The sequence below is a fragment of the Zootoca vivipara genome, chromosome 11 (assembly GCF_963506605.1).
Source record: "Zootoca vivipara chromosome 11, rZooViv1.1, whole genome shotgun sequence".
NCBI classification, from domain to species: domain Eukaryota; kingdom Metazoa; phylum Chordata; class Lepidosauria; order Squamata; family Lacertidae; genus Zootoca; species Zootoca vivipara.
Genome location: NC_083286.1, coordinates 24,885,030 through 24,904,113, shown reverse-complemented (window position 1 = coordinate 24,904,113; position 19,084 = coordinate 24,885,030). Strand labels below are relative to the sequence as shown.

At 38.4% G+C, this 19,084-nt stretch overlaps 1 protein-coding gene across 7 annotated transcripts in view; it reads left to right on the top strand.

The window, feature by feature from the left end:
• PAM (peptidylglycine alpha-amidating monooxygenase) overlaps positions 1–19,084 on the top strand; it is a 131,289-nt gene that overhangs the window by 47,149 nt on the left and 65,056 nt on the right. For all 7 annotated transcript variants that reach the window (XM_035100121.2, XM_035100120.2, XM_035100122.2 and 4 more), the window contains exons 3-5: positions 595–715; positions 7,556–7,613; positions 15,076–15,163. In XM_035100121.2, the coding sequence (XP_034956012.2) occupies positions 595–715; positions 7,556–7,613; positions 15,076–15,163 (267 nt within the window). The remainder of the gene's footprint in view (positions 1–594; positions 716–7,555; positions 7,614–15,075; positions 15,164–19,084) is intronic.

Here is a 19,084-nt window from a genome sequence, read left to right as displayed (position 1 = left end):
GGAGATATTTTTTCTGAATTCTCTTCCTGTACAAATAATGGGGAACAAAATTTCCCATAGCTGCTTTGGTATCCATACAAAAAATGCAAATATGTGTCATTAGACGATTGTTTTCAATCACAGTTCAAGAAGAGAAATGCAGGAAGTTTCCCCCCCCCCAGGCTTATTCAACTTTCTGTTGAGAGTTCTGCTGTATATTTGCATATTAAGGATTTCCCCATCTATTAATGCATTCCATAGTTTGCATGTTGCAACTAACTGAAGCAATCAAGAAGTGTTTCCCATGAAGTAACTTCTTGGTAGTCTTGTTGTGAAGTGGGGGCAGCCCTGCAGACCCCATTTCTGAGCCTTCCTTGGATACATGTGTGAATTGGCATGTTAGTTTGGATGCTTAGTTGGCTGAAACATATCAAACATATCAAAGAACTTGTTTCATCACTCTTAATATTTCAAACAGTTTTATATAATCCACACATGGATTTCTCAAATTATTCTAGCCGCAGCAAAAGTTATTGGAGCACCTGCATGAGTTATACAAGTTGTGAAATGCATTTAAATAAAATGTACATATTTAATATTTCTTCTTGATTTTAGGTATAAGGACTCTGCCAAGTCACATTCTAATGAGTGCCTGGGCAGCAACAGGCAGTTGGTTCCTCTAAGTTTATCAGATTTTGCATTGGACATTCGCATGCCGGGGGTAACTCCTAAGCAGGTGAGAACAGAAGTCCGTATGTAGATCAGCTTATAGCTTTGCTTGTAGTAATAGGAACAAAGGCAGTCATGCCACTTTATTAACAGGTGGAGATTCACAATCAGTACATCTGTCTTGTGATGACTTCAGAATGACCCTGAGTTAAGAGTCCATGGAGAGCTGGATTGTCCTGCTTGTTCTCGCTGTTGCTTAGAATACTTGTTGGCTTCTCAGATGACCATATGTGAAGACACTGTGGAATAAATGCTTTCCTGTGATTCTCACTAAACAGAATCTGTAAAGAATCGGTGACTTTTTTGAGGGAATATTAATATGAATTCTCCAGTGAAGACTTGTTAGAATTGGACCAATGTCAAGTTGATGCAGATTCTTCTTTGTGGTATCCTATCAGATTTTTACACAAGTGTAGAACAACTGAAGAATGTTCTAGAAGTCTAGACAGGGAATGTGTATTAGTGAAGGACCTTGATGCCTCACCCTAGATTAATGACACCTGATCATATATAATCTGCAATTGAGACTAATATGTTAGGGATCTAGTGAAATAGGCTTTGGTAAAGCTCATGCCATAATAAATATGTTGGTCTTTAAGGTACCACAAGAGACACTTGGCTGTGTTTTTGCTTACCAGGTCAGGCCGTTTAAATAGCTCTCTTCTTTCAGAGATGCAGTTTCAGGTGCTTCTCTACCCTAAACTTATTAGGCACTCAACCCCAAATCCTTGAATCTCTTCTCTACAGTGTTGGCAAACATCAATCAGTCAGTCTTGGAACCTAATAACCATTTAATTGCTAACCCAGAAAGGCCTATATAAGATTATGCATTTTTTTAATGAAAATTCACTGTGAAGATGATTTTAAAAAAACCCAAAATACTTAGAAAAGCTAAATTGTGTAAACACAATGGCAATTACATGTACATAATTTCTCTTACTTTGCATATGTTTTCCTAGTCATCATGGAGATGGGCAAGAAGCTTTCAGAGATTTCAGAGTCCCTGCTAAAAAGAGATTAAATAATGTTTAGATAGAACTGCCAGTCATGAAATTAGTAGCAGCGTTAAGAGCTTCAGAAGCATTACAAGAATAGGATGTTTTGCAGCCGATGAGATGACTCATTGTTGCAGATAGCACTTGCACAAATAGAAGCTGAAACAAGTGATTTAGCTATTGGGGAGCATTTCCTGGAACTTATGATTGGAACCATCTGTTTCATTTTTTTGGCTGTAGAGAAAGAAAGCTTCAAGTAGGACTTGAGTAAAAATATTCTGTAAATAACCTTTTCCGGAAATTAAGCCACACAAATACTTGGAATCTGCAGGTGTAGAAAAATCCATGTGCTGTGCAACTGAAAGTATCTATAGTATAGCAGCTGGGGAGCCTAGCCACCAGGGTATAAAGTCAAAAAGTTTTGTACCATGGAACAGCAGCTTGGGAAGACTGTAATTTAGCTCTAGTTCGTATGTATGTTCTGCTTTACTGGCACTGATTTGTTCATGTGTCCATAGTGGCAGCCTCAGAGGCTTAGAATAAGCTCCATTCGAGACTCTTACGCTTGTGCAAAAACTGTGTGTGCAGCTCATTTCAATGAGTTTCCATTAATTTCACGTGATATCACCCATCATTGTGACCATCTTGCACAATAAGAGAAGTAAAATAATGGGAGCTTTTTCATAAAGGTGTTCTCATTCTTGAATAGTTTGCAACATGCTCACATGCTTGGAGTGGATTGTAATAGCACAGTTTAAATGTCATGTTTCTGATCCTCCAAACCAGCCCTTACTCTAGTTTACCTTCTCCAATTTAGGAACAAATTATTGCTAAATTAAGCCAGCAAACAAAGGAGAATGTGCAAACCCTTAGCTTGTGTTCAGTCCTTTAGACCATGTTTTGGAATGTGATATCTGAACTGGGCCAATGACTTGAACTGCAGCTTCTGAAAAGTTAAAATAGCAGTAGACAAAAAACAGATTAAAACCCACATCAACTTTCTTATTGCAGGAGTGGAGAAAAACAGCCGCTGAGAAGCATCTGTGGGAAGGCAATAGGTTTAACACTTTCCTCTCACCTGTGCATGTGGTGCTCTAAGTAACTCTCCTATTCTTTTGTTCAGAAATCAGTATAACCTGATTCCTAACACATGTATGTCCTAAAGTTTGGTATGGTAAACACTTTCTTTCAGGATTAATTTGTGTGAAAACCTTTGTAGTGTATAGACATTCTCAGCACCACATGGCTGTCGTAGTTTACACGCCCCTTTTTAATAAAAAGAAGCAGCATCCTGTCGTGGAGGTTTTTCCCTACCTGCTATCATCTTCAGGCTGTCTTTGGTAATGGCATTTGATTGGTTAATTATTCTAAAGGAACAAAATAAGACTTCCAGGAATCTACCATGTGTAAATTGTTTGAGAATAGCAGAGCTCTCTATGTGCGGGCAAAAAAATACTTGCACTACAGCGTGAAATAATGTAGCATTCATCTGGAATAATTCTAAGCACTGTTGGCAGGGTTCATTGTAGTATGAATACAGATGGCATATGTGCAAAAATCAGTCCTTGAAAAATTCTTCATCTGGGTTGGCTAATTAGAACAATGGGCTTGTTACATAAAGGCCTGTGATATTGTAAAGAACAAGGGCAGCCTTAAGTAATGCTTACTGGTAAGAATGGAAAAAATATATTCTTGCATCAACCTCCTATCGCTAATTGTGCTTCAGATCTTTGCTGTTCAAAGCTCGGCATTTGCATTTTACATTTTGAATCTTGCTCAAATGTATAATACAGAGGCTATCTTTTACCCTCTGTACAGAGCTACTCAAAGTGATATCAAGGAAATGGGATGGTGAATAACAGAAGAACATGCATCACTGGAAAATGAATCCTTTCATAACTATTTAATTTATATGGAGGCAGTACATGAAAATGGCTGCTGTCATTTAAATTGTTCATAAGCGTGACTTGCTATTCAGGACTTACGGAAAAAAAGCAGACTCGACTGGCTGCAGACTGTAAGTGACAGGATAAATCTGTACAGGATAAATGCTTCCTACTTCTGCTAAGCCACAGAAATCCCAAATTAAGCTTCTTTGTCTCCAAACCTGTAACCTCTCATTGACCAAAGATCAATGTAATGATATTTTGCATGGGCAAGTTTGAATCCAGAGCTCCAAGCCTCCATGATGACCTTTTTAAATAAAAAAAAAATATTGCAAACTTATCAGCTTTCACATGCATAAGCAACCATAAGACTAGAAGCTTTGAACTTGCAAAGGTTTAATCTTTTCATTAGTGTTAATGTATTTGGTATGGGAAAAAAGGAATGAACAACACTTTCACACTGAATACTTGGGAAAGAAAGTAGGAGAAAGGTAACTTAAGTAGGTCATTATTTTCTTTCAGTGTTTGGAAAGTATTTAGAAACTCATCAGGCAAGTGTGTTAAAGAATAAGGTGGTTCACTTTGTGTGTTTGCAAGTGCTGCCAAACCATTAATGCCTGAGCTTGCATATGTTTGCTTGCAGACTAATATATGAAATAATGACAGAAGATTGCAGAGCAATTGACATTTTCAGTGCTCGTCTATTTTTGTTTATTAATAGGAGTATAGCCATTAGTGTAGATGACTATCAAACACTGACAGCTTGAAAGATAAAGAGCAATGGGTCTTTGTACAATCATTAAAGTTCTTTCTCTGTGTGAATTATTTACTTTGAAGTGACGAAGTTGGCAGAATAAGAGTGCCCTGTATTATTAGGAAATTATCCCATTATTTGGGGATTTATAACTTGCTTCAGAATCCTCTGCAAATCTAGAGAATGGAAATTTTAATATCTTCTTTTGATGTCTTGTTGTGGTTTTTTGTTTTGAGGGGGAAATAGTGCTACACACCACCCCAATCTCTGAGCGATATGAGATTCCAGGTTTCCTGGCACTTACTTAGGGTTTGTGTTTCCTTTGGAAATGAGGCACAGTGGAGACCAGCAAGGTGTTAGAGGGCATATATAATATGTTTCATTTTAGTGCTAGTCATTTAAGCAAATCTCAAAGTCCACCATAAGTGTCTTTTTGTTTAATCAGTGAGGCAGTTTGAATGTAATGATAAACATTGGGTTATAGATACACGCATGTGCCTAAGGTTTGTGTGTTTTTCCTTCTCCTTGCCTTGTCCAATGCAGTCACAAGGAAGAGATTGGAAGTTACCAGTTAATGACTGTCTATTGTTGCATCCCATCCCTGCCTAGTCTGTGATTAATCTTAAACATAGATAGAGTAGAAAACAAGGGAACTTCGTAAACTATGGTTTAAAGTTGGCTTATTTCAACCAGCCACAAGACTTATCACTGTCAGTCTGGGTTCAGACATAACATTTCACTGTGGTTAGTTTAAAACAGCAGCAGAAGCTTCCAAACTCTTCCTTAGGAGTTCAAAACTCTCACTAGAGGGGGAGAGGGCTGTGGTTCCCAAGCTCACTGTGATTGGTCTCATAACAATGAACTATGATTTGTCATTGTATCCAGATTGTCCATCACTGGTGGCAAATAAATTTTAGGAAACTCGTTTAATATGTTAAATTTCTGGGGGGGGGAATGGCAAGTGTATCTTGCTGCTTCTGCTGCTTCTCCTGCTGCTAATAATAACAATGCTGTCACAGTGGCCGGAGTGGACTACTTCAGAGTAACGACGCTACGCAGCTCTGCATTTTATTCTTTTATTGGTGCTGCGTATTTACAGTGCTAAAGTCATTGCTATTTACACGGAGTGGTGTGATCAGTCGGTTTCAGAACCTCCTAATGGCTTTTGGCGCGTCTTTCTCCAACACAAAAGCTTTGGCAGACCCATCCTCTTTCCCCTCCTCTTTCTGCGTAGTTCTGGCGTTGGGGGGATGGGTCTCCCTCCCTTATTCGCCCCTTCCTGTCCCACCTGGGACCCTGGCTCCTCTACCTTGCCTGAGCCTCGGACACGACTTCCTGCTTCCCCACTGGAATCTGAACTCTCTCTGCTTTCCCCTGTGCTCGGTGATTGGCTTGAACTCAGGAGGGGAGGGACTTCGCGATATCCCCTGTCCCTCACAAATACTCTTGCACATTTCCCACTTTGTTCAAAACTTTTTAATTCTTGCAGTCCATGGGGACTTGACATTATGGTGCAAGGGAAAGAGGCAAAGTTGTAACATATGTAGAAGATAAGCTTGCTGACTGTGGTAATACAGTATCAGAATGTAGAACCGGAACCTGCAGACCAAATAAGAACTTCATTTTGGGGAGGCATTGAAATCCTTTGGCCCTCCCCATGTTGCTAAGCTACAACTCCCACCAGCCTTAGCAAGCACAGATGAGGGGAGTTATAGTTCAGCAATACCTGGAGGGCCAAAGGTTTAAGGGAAAATCTTCTCTGATTTATTCTCTTTCACAGATATACCAGTAGTTCCCGAGTTACCAAAAAATGTCTTGTATTGTATATAGGATGACCTATACAAACTGTAGTCTTTTGCTTCATCTTGAATATTTCTGCAAAATTTTGGAAGGGCAAATACATATGGCTGGAATTCAATTATTTTGTGTCTTCTTTAAAAAAAGGCATCTCCAAATAATATACTTAAGATTTAACTTTGAATTGTGGACTTCAGCTCCAGTGTCTCTTAAAAAGCTTTGGCTTTTGAAACAGTCGCAACTTGCAGCCACGAAATTAGCACAGGCACTCGTAAAATATGGGTCATGCTGGCCTTACACTTCTTGCATTTCACGGCATTGTGTGACTGCTGGGACTTGTGAAGTAACTGATGTCTGTACAGGGTTATCATGTTCCAATTTGCACTGAAGACGATTACAAATGTGTGTCTAGTTTTACTCAGCTGACTTTCCATTGCTTACTTCTAAGGGAAACATTCTCTTGATTAACTTTCATTAATGCTAATTGAAGTGAGGAGCATACAGACACAGTTATGGATTTCCATTCTTGGTATTCTCTATACCCAGAGTGAACTACTTAATTATGTTTAATATTGTATGAGAACAAGGGGTATGATGTGTGACTTGGGAATATGTCCTCTACCTTGAAGTAATATTGATTTGATTATTCCCCCCCACCCCTCCGGTATTATCCAAGTGCATATCTGTAGAGAGATTTAGCAAGGGCTTAGAAGTGCATTTGGGGCAAAATCCAGCATGGCTGTCTTGCTCCCTTTCATTTCCAGGGAAATGCTTACATGAGGAACTTCCTTGTTAATTATTCACTTTTAATGTACTTCTCTGTTGCCCCCTGTCCCCAGCAGCCCACATAATAATATCAGAACATGCTGTATAGTATCCTTGATTTGCTTGCCACTAGAGGATACAGTTCCTGTGTTCCATTGCAATAGCCCCAGAGTACAGCTATAGCACAAAATGACTACTGCAGGGTGTACATTTGTCTCTTAGCCTCGAAGCTGTTGTTGAGTGTGTGTATTAATTCCTCAGTAGCTGACTCACCAATATGCTCCTGGCATCAAAGAACATGTAGAAGAGCATTGAGGACCCAGCTTACCTATTTTAGCCATTTTCTGATTAATATAGTTGATTTACTTTGTGTAAATTCTGATCCTAGCCAGAAATGCATACCCTCAAGAAATACTGACCATCTGATATACGATCTAATATAGAAGTAAAAAGTATGTTATAGCTAGTTTATCATTAGTTTATCATACAGGCATACTTTTATTCTAAAAGTTATTTTAGCTGTTTTCAAGGTCACCTGTTGCAATAAATATATACATATATGGAAGGTGAACTGTTTGTGAAATTAGCAATTTTTGACTTTTTGGGGAGGAAATATGCCTAATGTTTTTCCCCCTGTTGTGTCATTCCAGTCTGATACCTACCTTTGCATGTCTGTCCGTTTACCAGTGGAGGAGGAAGCCTATGTAGGTGAGTACCACCTGAGTGTCAGAAAATCATGGAAAGAATTGGTGAAAGGCTTGTGTTGCTTCCCCTGTAGCTTAATTCCCCCCCCATCAGAATTCCTGTAATGCATTCATCATGTCTAATGCAGAAGCAAAACTAGAGGGAACCACTTAAGGTGGGGATAACAAACTGTATCTGGAGAGACTCGTGAGTAATAGTACTTAAGGAGCTTCATGTAGATGCCTCTGGCAGCTGGGCTGTAGCGCTCCCATTTGTAAAGTATTGGCTTTCTGTCTGTGGCTGGATACTTAATTCCACTCCATTGCACAAGCTGTTTATTTACCTGCTGGTACGGGCTGTAAATCTCTTTGCACTTACAATAAGCGCTAGGTACAGTAAGATCTTACCTGTTTGCAAAATATACTTGCTTTATGTTGAGGCGTGGATGAGATGACAGGTAAATGACAGGCCCTACCACAACACTATATCAATGTTTAATTTAAGTAAGTAGGCCGCTGAAGTAAGCACCATCTGTTTAGCGTGTTTGCTCCTTAATGTTCATTTTTTATTCCATTCTGCTTGCCAACAGTTACCTTCACTAGTAAGTGTAAATAGTAGAATGGAAATTTACAATGAAATGATAGAACCTAGAAAATCGTCACTTGTTTTCAAAGAGATTGGTTAGCTCTTAACACATTTTAACTGTGTGTATATGTATTAGGTAGCTGATGAGTGATAAAGGTTTGGCTTTTTCCATATGCGTTGAAAATGCGATTAGGAAACCACTATCATTGTATCACTGTCATATTGCCATTGGCTTAAGGTAGCCTTCCCCAACCTGGTGCCCCCTAGAACATGGGGACTACATCTCCCATGATCCCCAGCCAGCATGGCCATTAGGTAGAGATGATAGGCTCTGTAGTCCCAAAACATCTGAAGGACACCAGGTTGGAAAAGGCTGAGTTAAGGTAAGGAGAGTGCAATTTTCAAAGGACATGACATCTCTACTTTCAGCCGACATGGTATTGAGACATCTTTATTTGGTGTGATATTTAGTAATTATATTACCGTGTTCTGGTATGGGGGCTCTGAAGAGCGTAATTTAGGTTATAGGCAGCCTTTAGAATTTATGCTTTATAAATCAAAGTTTCAGTTTGAGTTCCTATAGTAAGACACTGAAGGATTAAAGAAAATTAGAGATGCCAGCAAAATGTAGTGGGCATGCGTCTGGAAATTACCTTTGAGGCTCATGAAGCTCATTGCAAGGAATAAGCAGGCTATAAAAGGTTCTGAATTATTTTCTGGCTTTGATTTAAGAATTTCCAGCCCTTCCCTTGTCCAACACTCCAATCCGCTTACCAAACTTTCCCCTTTTTATTTAAAAGCGTCAGCTATATTGGCCAACATGCAGTGCATTGTCTGTGAAATAAGAGGAGAAAGATCTGTCTCTTCATCTTGTCTTTGTCCAAGGTGCTGCTGAACACATCAGGATGGCAAATCCCAGCAGTTCCCAGCTGTAGTTTATGCTAGGGCTACCACCTTTACAGAATTGATCTTGGGATTATGCTTGTATCCAAAACTATTTCCATTTGGCTTCTTTCCTGGATAAGACTCATGTAGATCCCTGAGACCCCTGGGTATAGGGTGGTATAAAAATTCAAATAATAATAATAATAATAATAATAATAGGCAGTTTCCTGTGAGTAAAGACAGTTTTCCTGTGTCTTTATTAGGGATGACTTAATATTATCCAACCATGCTTGATCCTGATATGGGGAGGAATTAGCAATTCCATTTCCAGTTGGAAGGATGGAATTCCAAAATAGTACTTTATGTAGAGATATAGTGAGTAGCAGCTGTGCGTGGCTGCTTTAGGCCCCTTGGAGTCTTTAATGGTCTGATTTTAATCATTATTTTCATGACACAGAAGCAGTTATCTCATAGCACATAATATGGGACTTCTGCGCCAATCTGTGCCAGTTGATTTTTTTTATTACTTGGATCTTGTAAGATAATTTATTCTATCCAAGTATTTAAGCAATTGTGTGTTTAGAGTTTCTGTTAATTAAAACACTGCAGCAATTATTCTTTAGGGTATATACTGTGTTTAATTTATGATATGTCTACTGTTCTGTGAACTACTATTTATAAAGACAAAATCGGCATGAAATACATTGTACAGTATTGTTCTTTGGGGTTATTTATAGGCTGGAAACACTCCTATTAAGATCTAGTTAGGGCTAAGCAAATGGGTCCTTGAGGACAACTACTGCTCTTAACATCTTTTGTAAGGAGTGAACTATCTGAACATTACAAATTAAAATTACTGAAGAATTTAGTTAGAGAGAAAAGAAAAATACAAAACATTCATATCATAGTAAATAGTTACTTGCAAATATATAGAGAATGCTGGCAGTAAGAAATTTCAGGTTGTACAATGGTGGGACTCTCTATATTTTTCATGCCATTTGGTCCAAACCAGAAGTCACAGTAGAATAGGCCCTTCGGTGTTGCAGCGCAAAATCTCTCCCAAATAACCCTGTGTTTTTTAAGGCATTCGTGTTTTTTTTTAAAAAATGACAACATCATCATCATCATCATCAACAACAATTTATTTATACCCCGCCCATCTGGCTGGGTTTCCCCAGCCATTCTGGGCGGCTTCCAACAGAATATTAAAATATAACAATCTATTAAACATTAAAAAAACTTCCCTAAACAGGGCTGCCTTCAGATGTCTTCTAAAAGTCTGGTAGTTGTTCTCTTTGACATCTGGTGGGAGGGCATTCCACAGGGTGGGTGCCACTACCGAGAAGGCCCTCTGCCTGGTTCCCTGTAGCTTTGCTTCTCGCAGTGAGGGAACCCCCAGAAGGCCCTCGGTACTGGGCCGAGGCCGTTTAGGGCTTTAAAGGTCAGCACCAACACTTTGAATTGTGCTTGGAAACGACTAGAGTTACAATCCCACGCACACTTAGTAAAAAGTAAGCCTATTAAAATTAATGGGATTTATTTCTTAGTAAATGTATTTATGATCAGGTTAAATGTATGTTGCTTATTAATATAATTTTAAAATAGAAAAAAACTATTTTAAATGCTCTCATGCTTGTTGAATCATAAACAATGTATAGATTGCTTCTGTCCAACAATGTCTCATCAGAAGGAAAACTGAGCTGGACCAAAGTTACTTCATTCCTCACACACACAGACACAGAGAGAGAGAGAGAGAGAGAGAGAGGGAGAGGGAGAGGGAGAGTAGTAGTAGACTTTATGTAGTAGACTTTCCTCGTATAAGCAGGCATTAAGCTTTGAGTATGTGAATGCATAAGTCTTTTGAGTGGTGTATAAGATATAAAACTTTCCGGTTAACCTTAGAAGGTATTACTTTATTAGCTTGACGATTAGACATGAAAAGTTATCTAAAGAGAGGGTGATTTCCCAACAAAGCAAAAACTGAAATAAAAGCACCCAAAGGATGCACCAGAATGTCAGTATGTGCCATTGAAATTGGATATCTCCAACATGTTTTGAATCCAGTGTGTAACATCCAATAGTCACATCCTGGCACTGGAACGAACCTCTAGTCGAACAGGGCTCTCTTTTTCTATCTTTCCCTTCGCTCGCCCTATGAAGCGTGTGGGGTTGACAAGGAAGTCCCATTGCACAAGCATTGCACAAGAAGTCCCACTTGTATGACACTGGATTTTGTCCGTACATTTTGCTAACCATATACATTTTGTTGGTTGCTACGGGTAGGCTGTAACTTCACATACTTACTAATTCGTTCAGGATCTACTAAAGAAATAAATGAAGTTGCTAATCATAATAAAATATGTCTAGCATCTGATTGTCCAGTGTACAGCCTTTCACTTAGAGCCCATTTTATTAGATGTGTAATACTGTCCATTCCAAGCTTGGAAGATAGCCATACATCTACAGTAAGTAGCAAAGTAAGCGCCTTGGTAGGATTTTTTTAAAAAAAGCATAATACAATATTTAACCTTTCGCCTCAAAGTTCTTCTGCTGCACGATGAGACTGAATATGTGTAAAATATATAGAGGTGAGCAGCGGGGAGATAATTTGTCCCCTTTTGTGCTTCTGAAAAATTAATATTTTCCCATCTAGTCTTTTAAATGTTTGATTATATGGGCAAATAGCAAAGCAAGAGAAGTATTTGCTGTATTGTGCAGGGTTTGATACAATCTGCTCTTTACTATTGGACTCCGCTGATAGCTAAAGGGTATACTACCGACACTTAGAAGAATGTGTCTGACAGCAAGTCACTCAGCCAGGAAATTTATCTGTCATTCTCCTTCCCTTATTTTCACGCATATGGCCAACCAGTAAATAAATGTGGTTCCCCCCCCCCTTACTGACTGATGGTAAACCACCATTTGTCAAACAGTTTCATACAAACAAGATAGGCCCTATTATAATCTGAAAAGTGGATGGAAATAATTTGATGATATATTGCATTTTTATTGCTTTACTTGACTCCATAGCTGCAGGATTGTTACAATAGAAATCTTTATTGCTTGGTGATACTACCTTTTGAGGAAAACCCATCTAAGTTAGTAAGTGTTTATACATTTATGCCTTTGGTGGTTAATGATATATGGCCAATTTTGTAACATGTGAAAATGATTCAAGTTGCCTGATCTGCAATGTGTGATTTGCAGAAAAATAGGACTCAAATAAATGAACAATAGTTGGAAAGAGTTTGCCTTATCAATGGAAGTAGACAAGCTTTTGTATCAGAGAGAGAGAGAGAGAGAGAGAGAGAGAGAGAGAGAGAGAGAGAGAGAGAGAGTGTCCCATTTTGTAGCCTGTATACAAATAACTAAACTATTAATGTACTGTGAGCCTTAAGATTTGCCAATCTTAATGGCAAAGCAAAAAGCATTGTGGCATCAAGTTGCAAGAAAAGAGATTCCATCGAAACACCAGGAAGAACTTTCTGATGGTAAGAGCTGTTCATCTGTGGAATGGACGCCCTCGGAAGGTGGTGGACTCTCCTTCATTGGAAGTTGTTAAGCAGAGTTGGATGGCCACCTGTCATGAATGTTTTAGTAGAGGGTCCTGCACTGCAGGGGGTTGGACTAGATGACCCTTGGGATCCCTTCCAACTCTACAGCTCTACAATTCAATTATTCTGTAAGACATGAAACCAAATTTCCAGCTCCTCCACCCCACCCTTCCACAATTTTACAATGCATCCTTTCCTAGTAGCTAGAAAATGCATATGAAAATACTTTTTTTTTTACCAGTATAGTGGTTTCTAGACTAGTGAGTAGGTTTCGGTGTAGTTTAAGAGGACCCTGAATTAGTTACATTATATTTCACTGCGTTGGGAGATATGCAGAACACTGATAAATAAATACATATAGGGTGAAATCCAGTGGTGTGTGTGAGTTTCACTTGCACCGTGGGACTTCCCTTGCCTATCCCCCCCACCCTTGCTGGCAGCCCCTCCCCCGGCCACCCCGAAAATCTGACTTGCATTAAAATAATCCATCAAATTATACTGTCTGGAAGATTGTCTTTTAAAAGGCAATGGGAATACAAATGTACCCCTGTAATGGACTAATCTAAAATTGAGGGAGCTTATGACAGGAGTGGCTCAACATTGTCCTTGCACATAATGCTAATATATAATTTCTCGTGTGGATGAAATACATTTTAATATTTTACATTCTTTGCCACCCTTTGAAGTCTTTTGGTCTTATAGTGCTGTCAGTAAACATCACAGTTAGTGAGAGCAATTGGAAAATGATTTTGTAGCATCTTCAGTGGATTGTAAAACTCCAGCTGTCATCATAGAATTGAGTCTACCCTATTAATGTATTCATCTTCTTTCTTCCCCCCACCTCCAGAATATTCCTTTGTACTGCTAAACTTCAAAATGTAAAATACCAGATCTCCTGTGGTCCTGCTCCTACTGTGCCATTAGAATTAAAATGATACACCTGAAGAATCTGCCCTCCTGCTTCCTAGTTAAAGAAACTTAAAATGCTCTCTGTCACTGAAGAGTAAAACTATTGATAAAGCTACTCTTGTTTACCACCTTCAAATCTGCTCCTCCCCTCTTCTTTCCTCTTTTTTTGATGGGAGGATAATCTGTGAGACTTGAGTTTCATCTACAGTAGAAACTAAAAACATACTCCTTGGAGTTATGTTGTTTACATTAGTTGTTAAAAGGTCTTTGTGTATTTCTTATTCCCCTTTTATATTTAATTATATTGGTTACATGTACATATTAATCCACATTTTTGGACTTCATTGTTTAGTAAGATCCAGAAAATTATTAAACAGTCCCTGCACAGGACCTCACGACTCTATCTCCTAAATTTCTTTTTATATTAGAATAAATATGTAAGTAGAGACCCCAAAAAGGCCTAACTGGACATTTATTAATGGCAGTGTACTTCACAATCCCTAAACAATGGAAGGATATGCATGGTGTTTCAATTACTTTTTCTTATCAAAATGTTTGGTACATAGCCTATAAGGAAATGCTTGCACACAAACTCAGAGCCTTACATGGTGTTTCTAAAATTGATAAGTTCATTAAAATTTTGTTTGCTTTTATAAAACACACACAGAGAAAGAAAGAAAATGATGTTAACTCTCAACCCCAATATACCTCCATTTAGAATTTGGAATCATTATTTGACTTACCGTGTTTCTCATATTATAAGACATGTCTTATATTTATTTTTTCCTCAAAAACACACACTATGGCTTATTTTCAAGGGATGTCTTATTTTTTTCCTCCTCCTCCTGCCGTGGCCAGCATTGCTGCTGCGCCTATCACTATGTCTTATTTTCGGGGTATGGCTTATATTCCTTGAATGCTTAAAAATCCTGCTATGGCTTATTTTATGGGTATGTCTTAAAATATGAGAAACAGGGTACTAGCTTCCTTTTTGCCTTTGAAATATTATTTTGATATAATCTTTTTGCCTCATTACTGAAAAGTTACTTTTGTATGAAAATTGCATATGAGTACTGCCATCTCTTGGAGCAGTGAATGTTTGGAGAGGAGGAACTTGAGTAGGGTATTCTGGTATGTTATCATAGTTGTATATTTTAACTGCAATAAAACACAATAATGATTTCTTTAAAATGTACATCTTAATTAGTGTGTAACAAAAACATAAGAAAAACTTAAAACTATTTTTTTTGAAGTATCATGGCCAATAAGGCATATTCGCCTGTTTTAGAAGTAAAATTGAGAGAGCTGAAACACAACTTGTGATATTAGCACTTCATCCTTGCTGTGATTTTTGATTTATATTCTTACTGTGTCGTCATAAGGAGCGCAGCAGCCTATAGTGTATTTCCATTTGCTGTTGTATGAATGAAATAAGTGTCCTCATTTCCATTTGCTGTTGTATGAATGAAATAAGTGTCCTCATTCAACTTAATGTAGAACCATAAAATGTACTGAGAAAAAAGACATACACAAGTATCACTTTTGTTTTTCAGTTGACTTCAAACCTCATGCTAGCATGGACACTGTCCATCATATGCTGCTCTTTGGATGCAACAATCCATCTTCAGATGAAGATTACTGGTAAGGAGCACAGGGTTGTTTTCATGACATTGGCTTAATTTGCTACATGTGTCAGGAGGGAATGACGTATGGTTGGGAGGGGGTGTAGAAGGCTTCATGAATGCATGGTGGGTATGGCGTTTTCAAAAATGTTCATTCTGTCGTTTCTGCAATTGGGTTGCAGAATTTAATCAACAGATGTATCAAACCAGGCCTAGTTGATCTGTGACTTCTTTGATAAATTGAAGGAAACATGAAAATGTATAATTAAAAAAGCAAAACTACCACTCTTTGCTAGGAAGAATGCCCATTTGGATCCTTCCCCCCACCCCCACGCATATTCCTATAGTACACCAGAGTAAAAACAGCCATAGTAAAGTTGATGTTGATTGCGATTTGTCCTCACACATTTTAAACTTTCCCCTATGGATTCATTCACTAAAACTTAGTTGATTGATTTACTGTTCAAACTGATGAAAGGTTGTAGCCCCCAATAAAAACTATAACCTCAGTGCTTCATAATGGGAAGCAAGTTGCAAATTTCTACGTCTTCATACTCATCAATAAGATGTTGCTATTAATAAATCAGAAGCAGCTCTGAAATACCTTTTAAATTTTGATTGGGCCATTAATATTTGAAAAGGACAGTCTATAAAACAAGTAACCAGAAATGCTAACTTGGCCCCAAAGAGTTATGAAATCGGAAAGGTGTTCTGTTCATCTATTACTGAAAAATAGTTCATGTTTAATTGAATTTTATACTGGAATCCATGTGCTCATTTAAATATTCTTACACAATCCTACTATTTTGTAATTGGTAAACTTACCTTGGATCACACATAGCCTTGATTTTTGCTTTGTCCGTTTCACATATTTCCTCCATATAGGTTTATTTGTAACATAGAGGTTTGTGTGATTTGCACATCATGGAAAGCTTCGATTCCTGGTTTATTGTAAGAGAAGAATCCTTGTGTGCACAGTCCATATTTGAGAATGCGAGCCAAGAGAAAGCCTATCGGCTTGCACCTCAGTTTAAATGGGTCCCCCCCCCCAGCCTGCCGATTGGCCGTCCAAATGATCCCCTGGGCGGCGCGGAACAACGTCCCTGCCCCCGAAGGAGAGTGGGTGACTACGCGGTCCACCGCAACTCCTCCCCACCGGGAAGTGGAGTGGATTTGTTAATTCACAGTAGAAAACTGAATTGGGCTTCACAATTACTATTAGTTTTTGCCAGTTGCAATCACCCCACCTCTTTCCCTTCCCTATCTCTTGCCTTCACACTCCATGTGTTTTCTACTACACCAAGGTTATGCCAAGCTCTCCCTTCTCACATAGTGCACTCTTTTGCCCCAGTGGACATGAGACATTTATAGCCATGCTAGCAACTACTGGTAGCACTCTGGAAACTACTATGAAATTACTCAAATTCATTTTGTTCAGTCCCAGAATACAAAGATTGGTCTGCTTCACAGTTTGAAAGCATCTGCTCTAAACAAAAGGAGAGACTTGCACAATCCTAGCCATGTCTACTCAGTAGTAAGCCCTGTTGAATTCAATGAGACTTGCTCCCAGGTAAATTGAATCAGGGTTACAGCTTTAATCTCTCTGATTTTAAAGATTAAAGTCTGTTTCATACACTACTGAAGGGTCAGAGTTGATTCTTCCATGTGGCTGGATCCCAAAACTTTCCAAAAGCATTTGAATGAAAGACTTTACGGTGAACATAACTGTGTCCATGTCTACAGTATCATGGGACAGTAGCTCTGAGATGAGCTTTCCAGCTGATCTATTTTTCTAATGTTATTCCTTCACCCAAACATGACTGGACAAGGAAATAACTGCATTTTATTAATGAATAACTCTATTCCTTATTGTAAATGACAGTAGGATAGTTGCATCAGCAACATTTCCTTGAAATTGCAGATAGGTTTTCTCCTTTCATTTTATCTGTGGAGGTCTGTTGCTGTTAAATTGAGATCCAAAATGTGCTGCTTCTTTTTTAGTGTTTTATGAATGTTCCTAAGAAAAAGTGTGAAAAAGCTGCTATAGTACAGTAATACCTCGGGTTACGAACGCGATCCGTTCCGGATCGCAGTTCGTAACCCGAATAGTTCGTAAACCGAACGCGCGCGGGGCGAAAACACTTCCGGGTTTGCGCAGTTCGTAACCCGAACTGTTCGCAAACCGAGGTGGTCGTAACCCAAGGTACGACTGTAGTTCTCCTACCGGTAGACGTTCTACCTATGTGGAAAAAATGAAAAACACATTTGATGAATGACTGTGATTACTGAATCTCATTTAAATGCAACTCTACCTAATTCACACTTTCTCATTCACACACACACACACACAGAGAGAGAGAGAGAGAGAGAGAGAGAGAGAGAGAGAAACAGCCATTCTTCAAAATTAACACATCTGTGAATTCTGCAATACAGTTCTCCAGCCATATAATGTTTGCAAAAATGCATATACTAATGTAAAGTAAGCCTATAATATATCTATTAGTAAAAACCACAAGAAAAATTATTTGTAAAATGTAGGGGGGGATTGCATACAAATGTCAATGTTGAATAGATTTTTATTAGACACCCTGTATCAAAGAAAATTCTACTTCTGCATCTCAGCCGCTTCTGAGGGAGGAGTTGTAGCAGGGCAGGACCTATGGGAGGAGATGGCCATTTTACACAGGTCCTAAGGCTTATAGGTCTACAAATGTCTTTGAAGTATTTATTTATTTTCTTGCCTTTATATCACTCCTTGCTTTTGACATGTAAACCAAGGTGAGTGGTATATGTTGCAATGGAAAACACTTGAGATTGGGACCAGAAATGCACCAGCAGCTATTGAAGCTGAAATAGTAGTGGGGTGATGTGCTCCAAAAAAACAACCAAAAAAACCATATCACTCTGTTTAAAACTGTTGCTGTTGCTTTTTCCACTAATTGAAGTTTCTGGGTGATTTTCAAAGGCAGCCCCATGCCAGTCCAGTAGTCCCTCTTGATTTACCTCTCCACCAGAAACTTTGCACATCACTCTGTTATAAGCTTTATGTACAGGTAGTTCTAATTCTCTTCTCCTCCCCACTCCCCAACCGATCAATTTGAGCTTACGACAGTGCCTTTTTCACTAAAGCTCATTAAAGGAAAATCCTACCATTATCCCTCTCTTTGCAGACAGGGCATGGTATAAGTGAGCCCAATGTGACTGGCAGCATTATGTAGGGTTCAAAATACTTATGATGACAACATGGTTTATCCTATGGTGATTATCCAGTTTGGTTGGTTAACTGATTTAGATAATACTAAACCTGATAAACCAGTGATTTGACTTGGTATAAAATCGCTTCCTATGTTGCGTGTGGATAGGTTTTTTATTTTAAAAATTGAATTGCTAGAACAGAAGTTAATTACTTTCATTATTTGGAGGCATAGCATTATAACTCATTTTGGAAATTTCTTTCCAAAGAACTTCACTATAAATATATTGGAAGCAGCTATTGACATAGCTGAAAAAGTTAAGTCTCTTTCCCCCACTAACTAAGAACGTATTTATTACTTACTGAAAAGAGACAAAATTAAAGTTATCTTTTATATGGTCAGCCCAAGGGGAAATGCCAAGCTTTTTCTAGCGGGAAGAAGCAATGTTCAGTCTAATTAACCTTGTGATTCTAAGGGCTAAATTCTTGATGTGTCAAAAATAGATCTTCAACCACGCACATCATGCCATGGTATATATGAAGAAGAGAATAATTGATGCAAATGTCACATGGAATGATAGATATTTCATAGTGTGGGGATTAGTTTAAATATTAAGAACTATACTTGAATACAGGAACATATATCATATTATAATAAATCTTGCATAGTCTTCAAGTCAAAATACAGAGTCTCTGAGGGTTTTTCTTTGTTTCTTTTTCTTCTGCGGGTGACTTTTGCAATCTAAA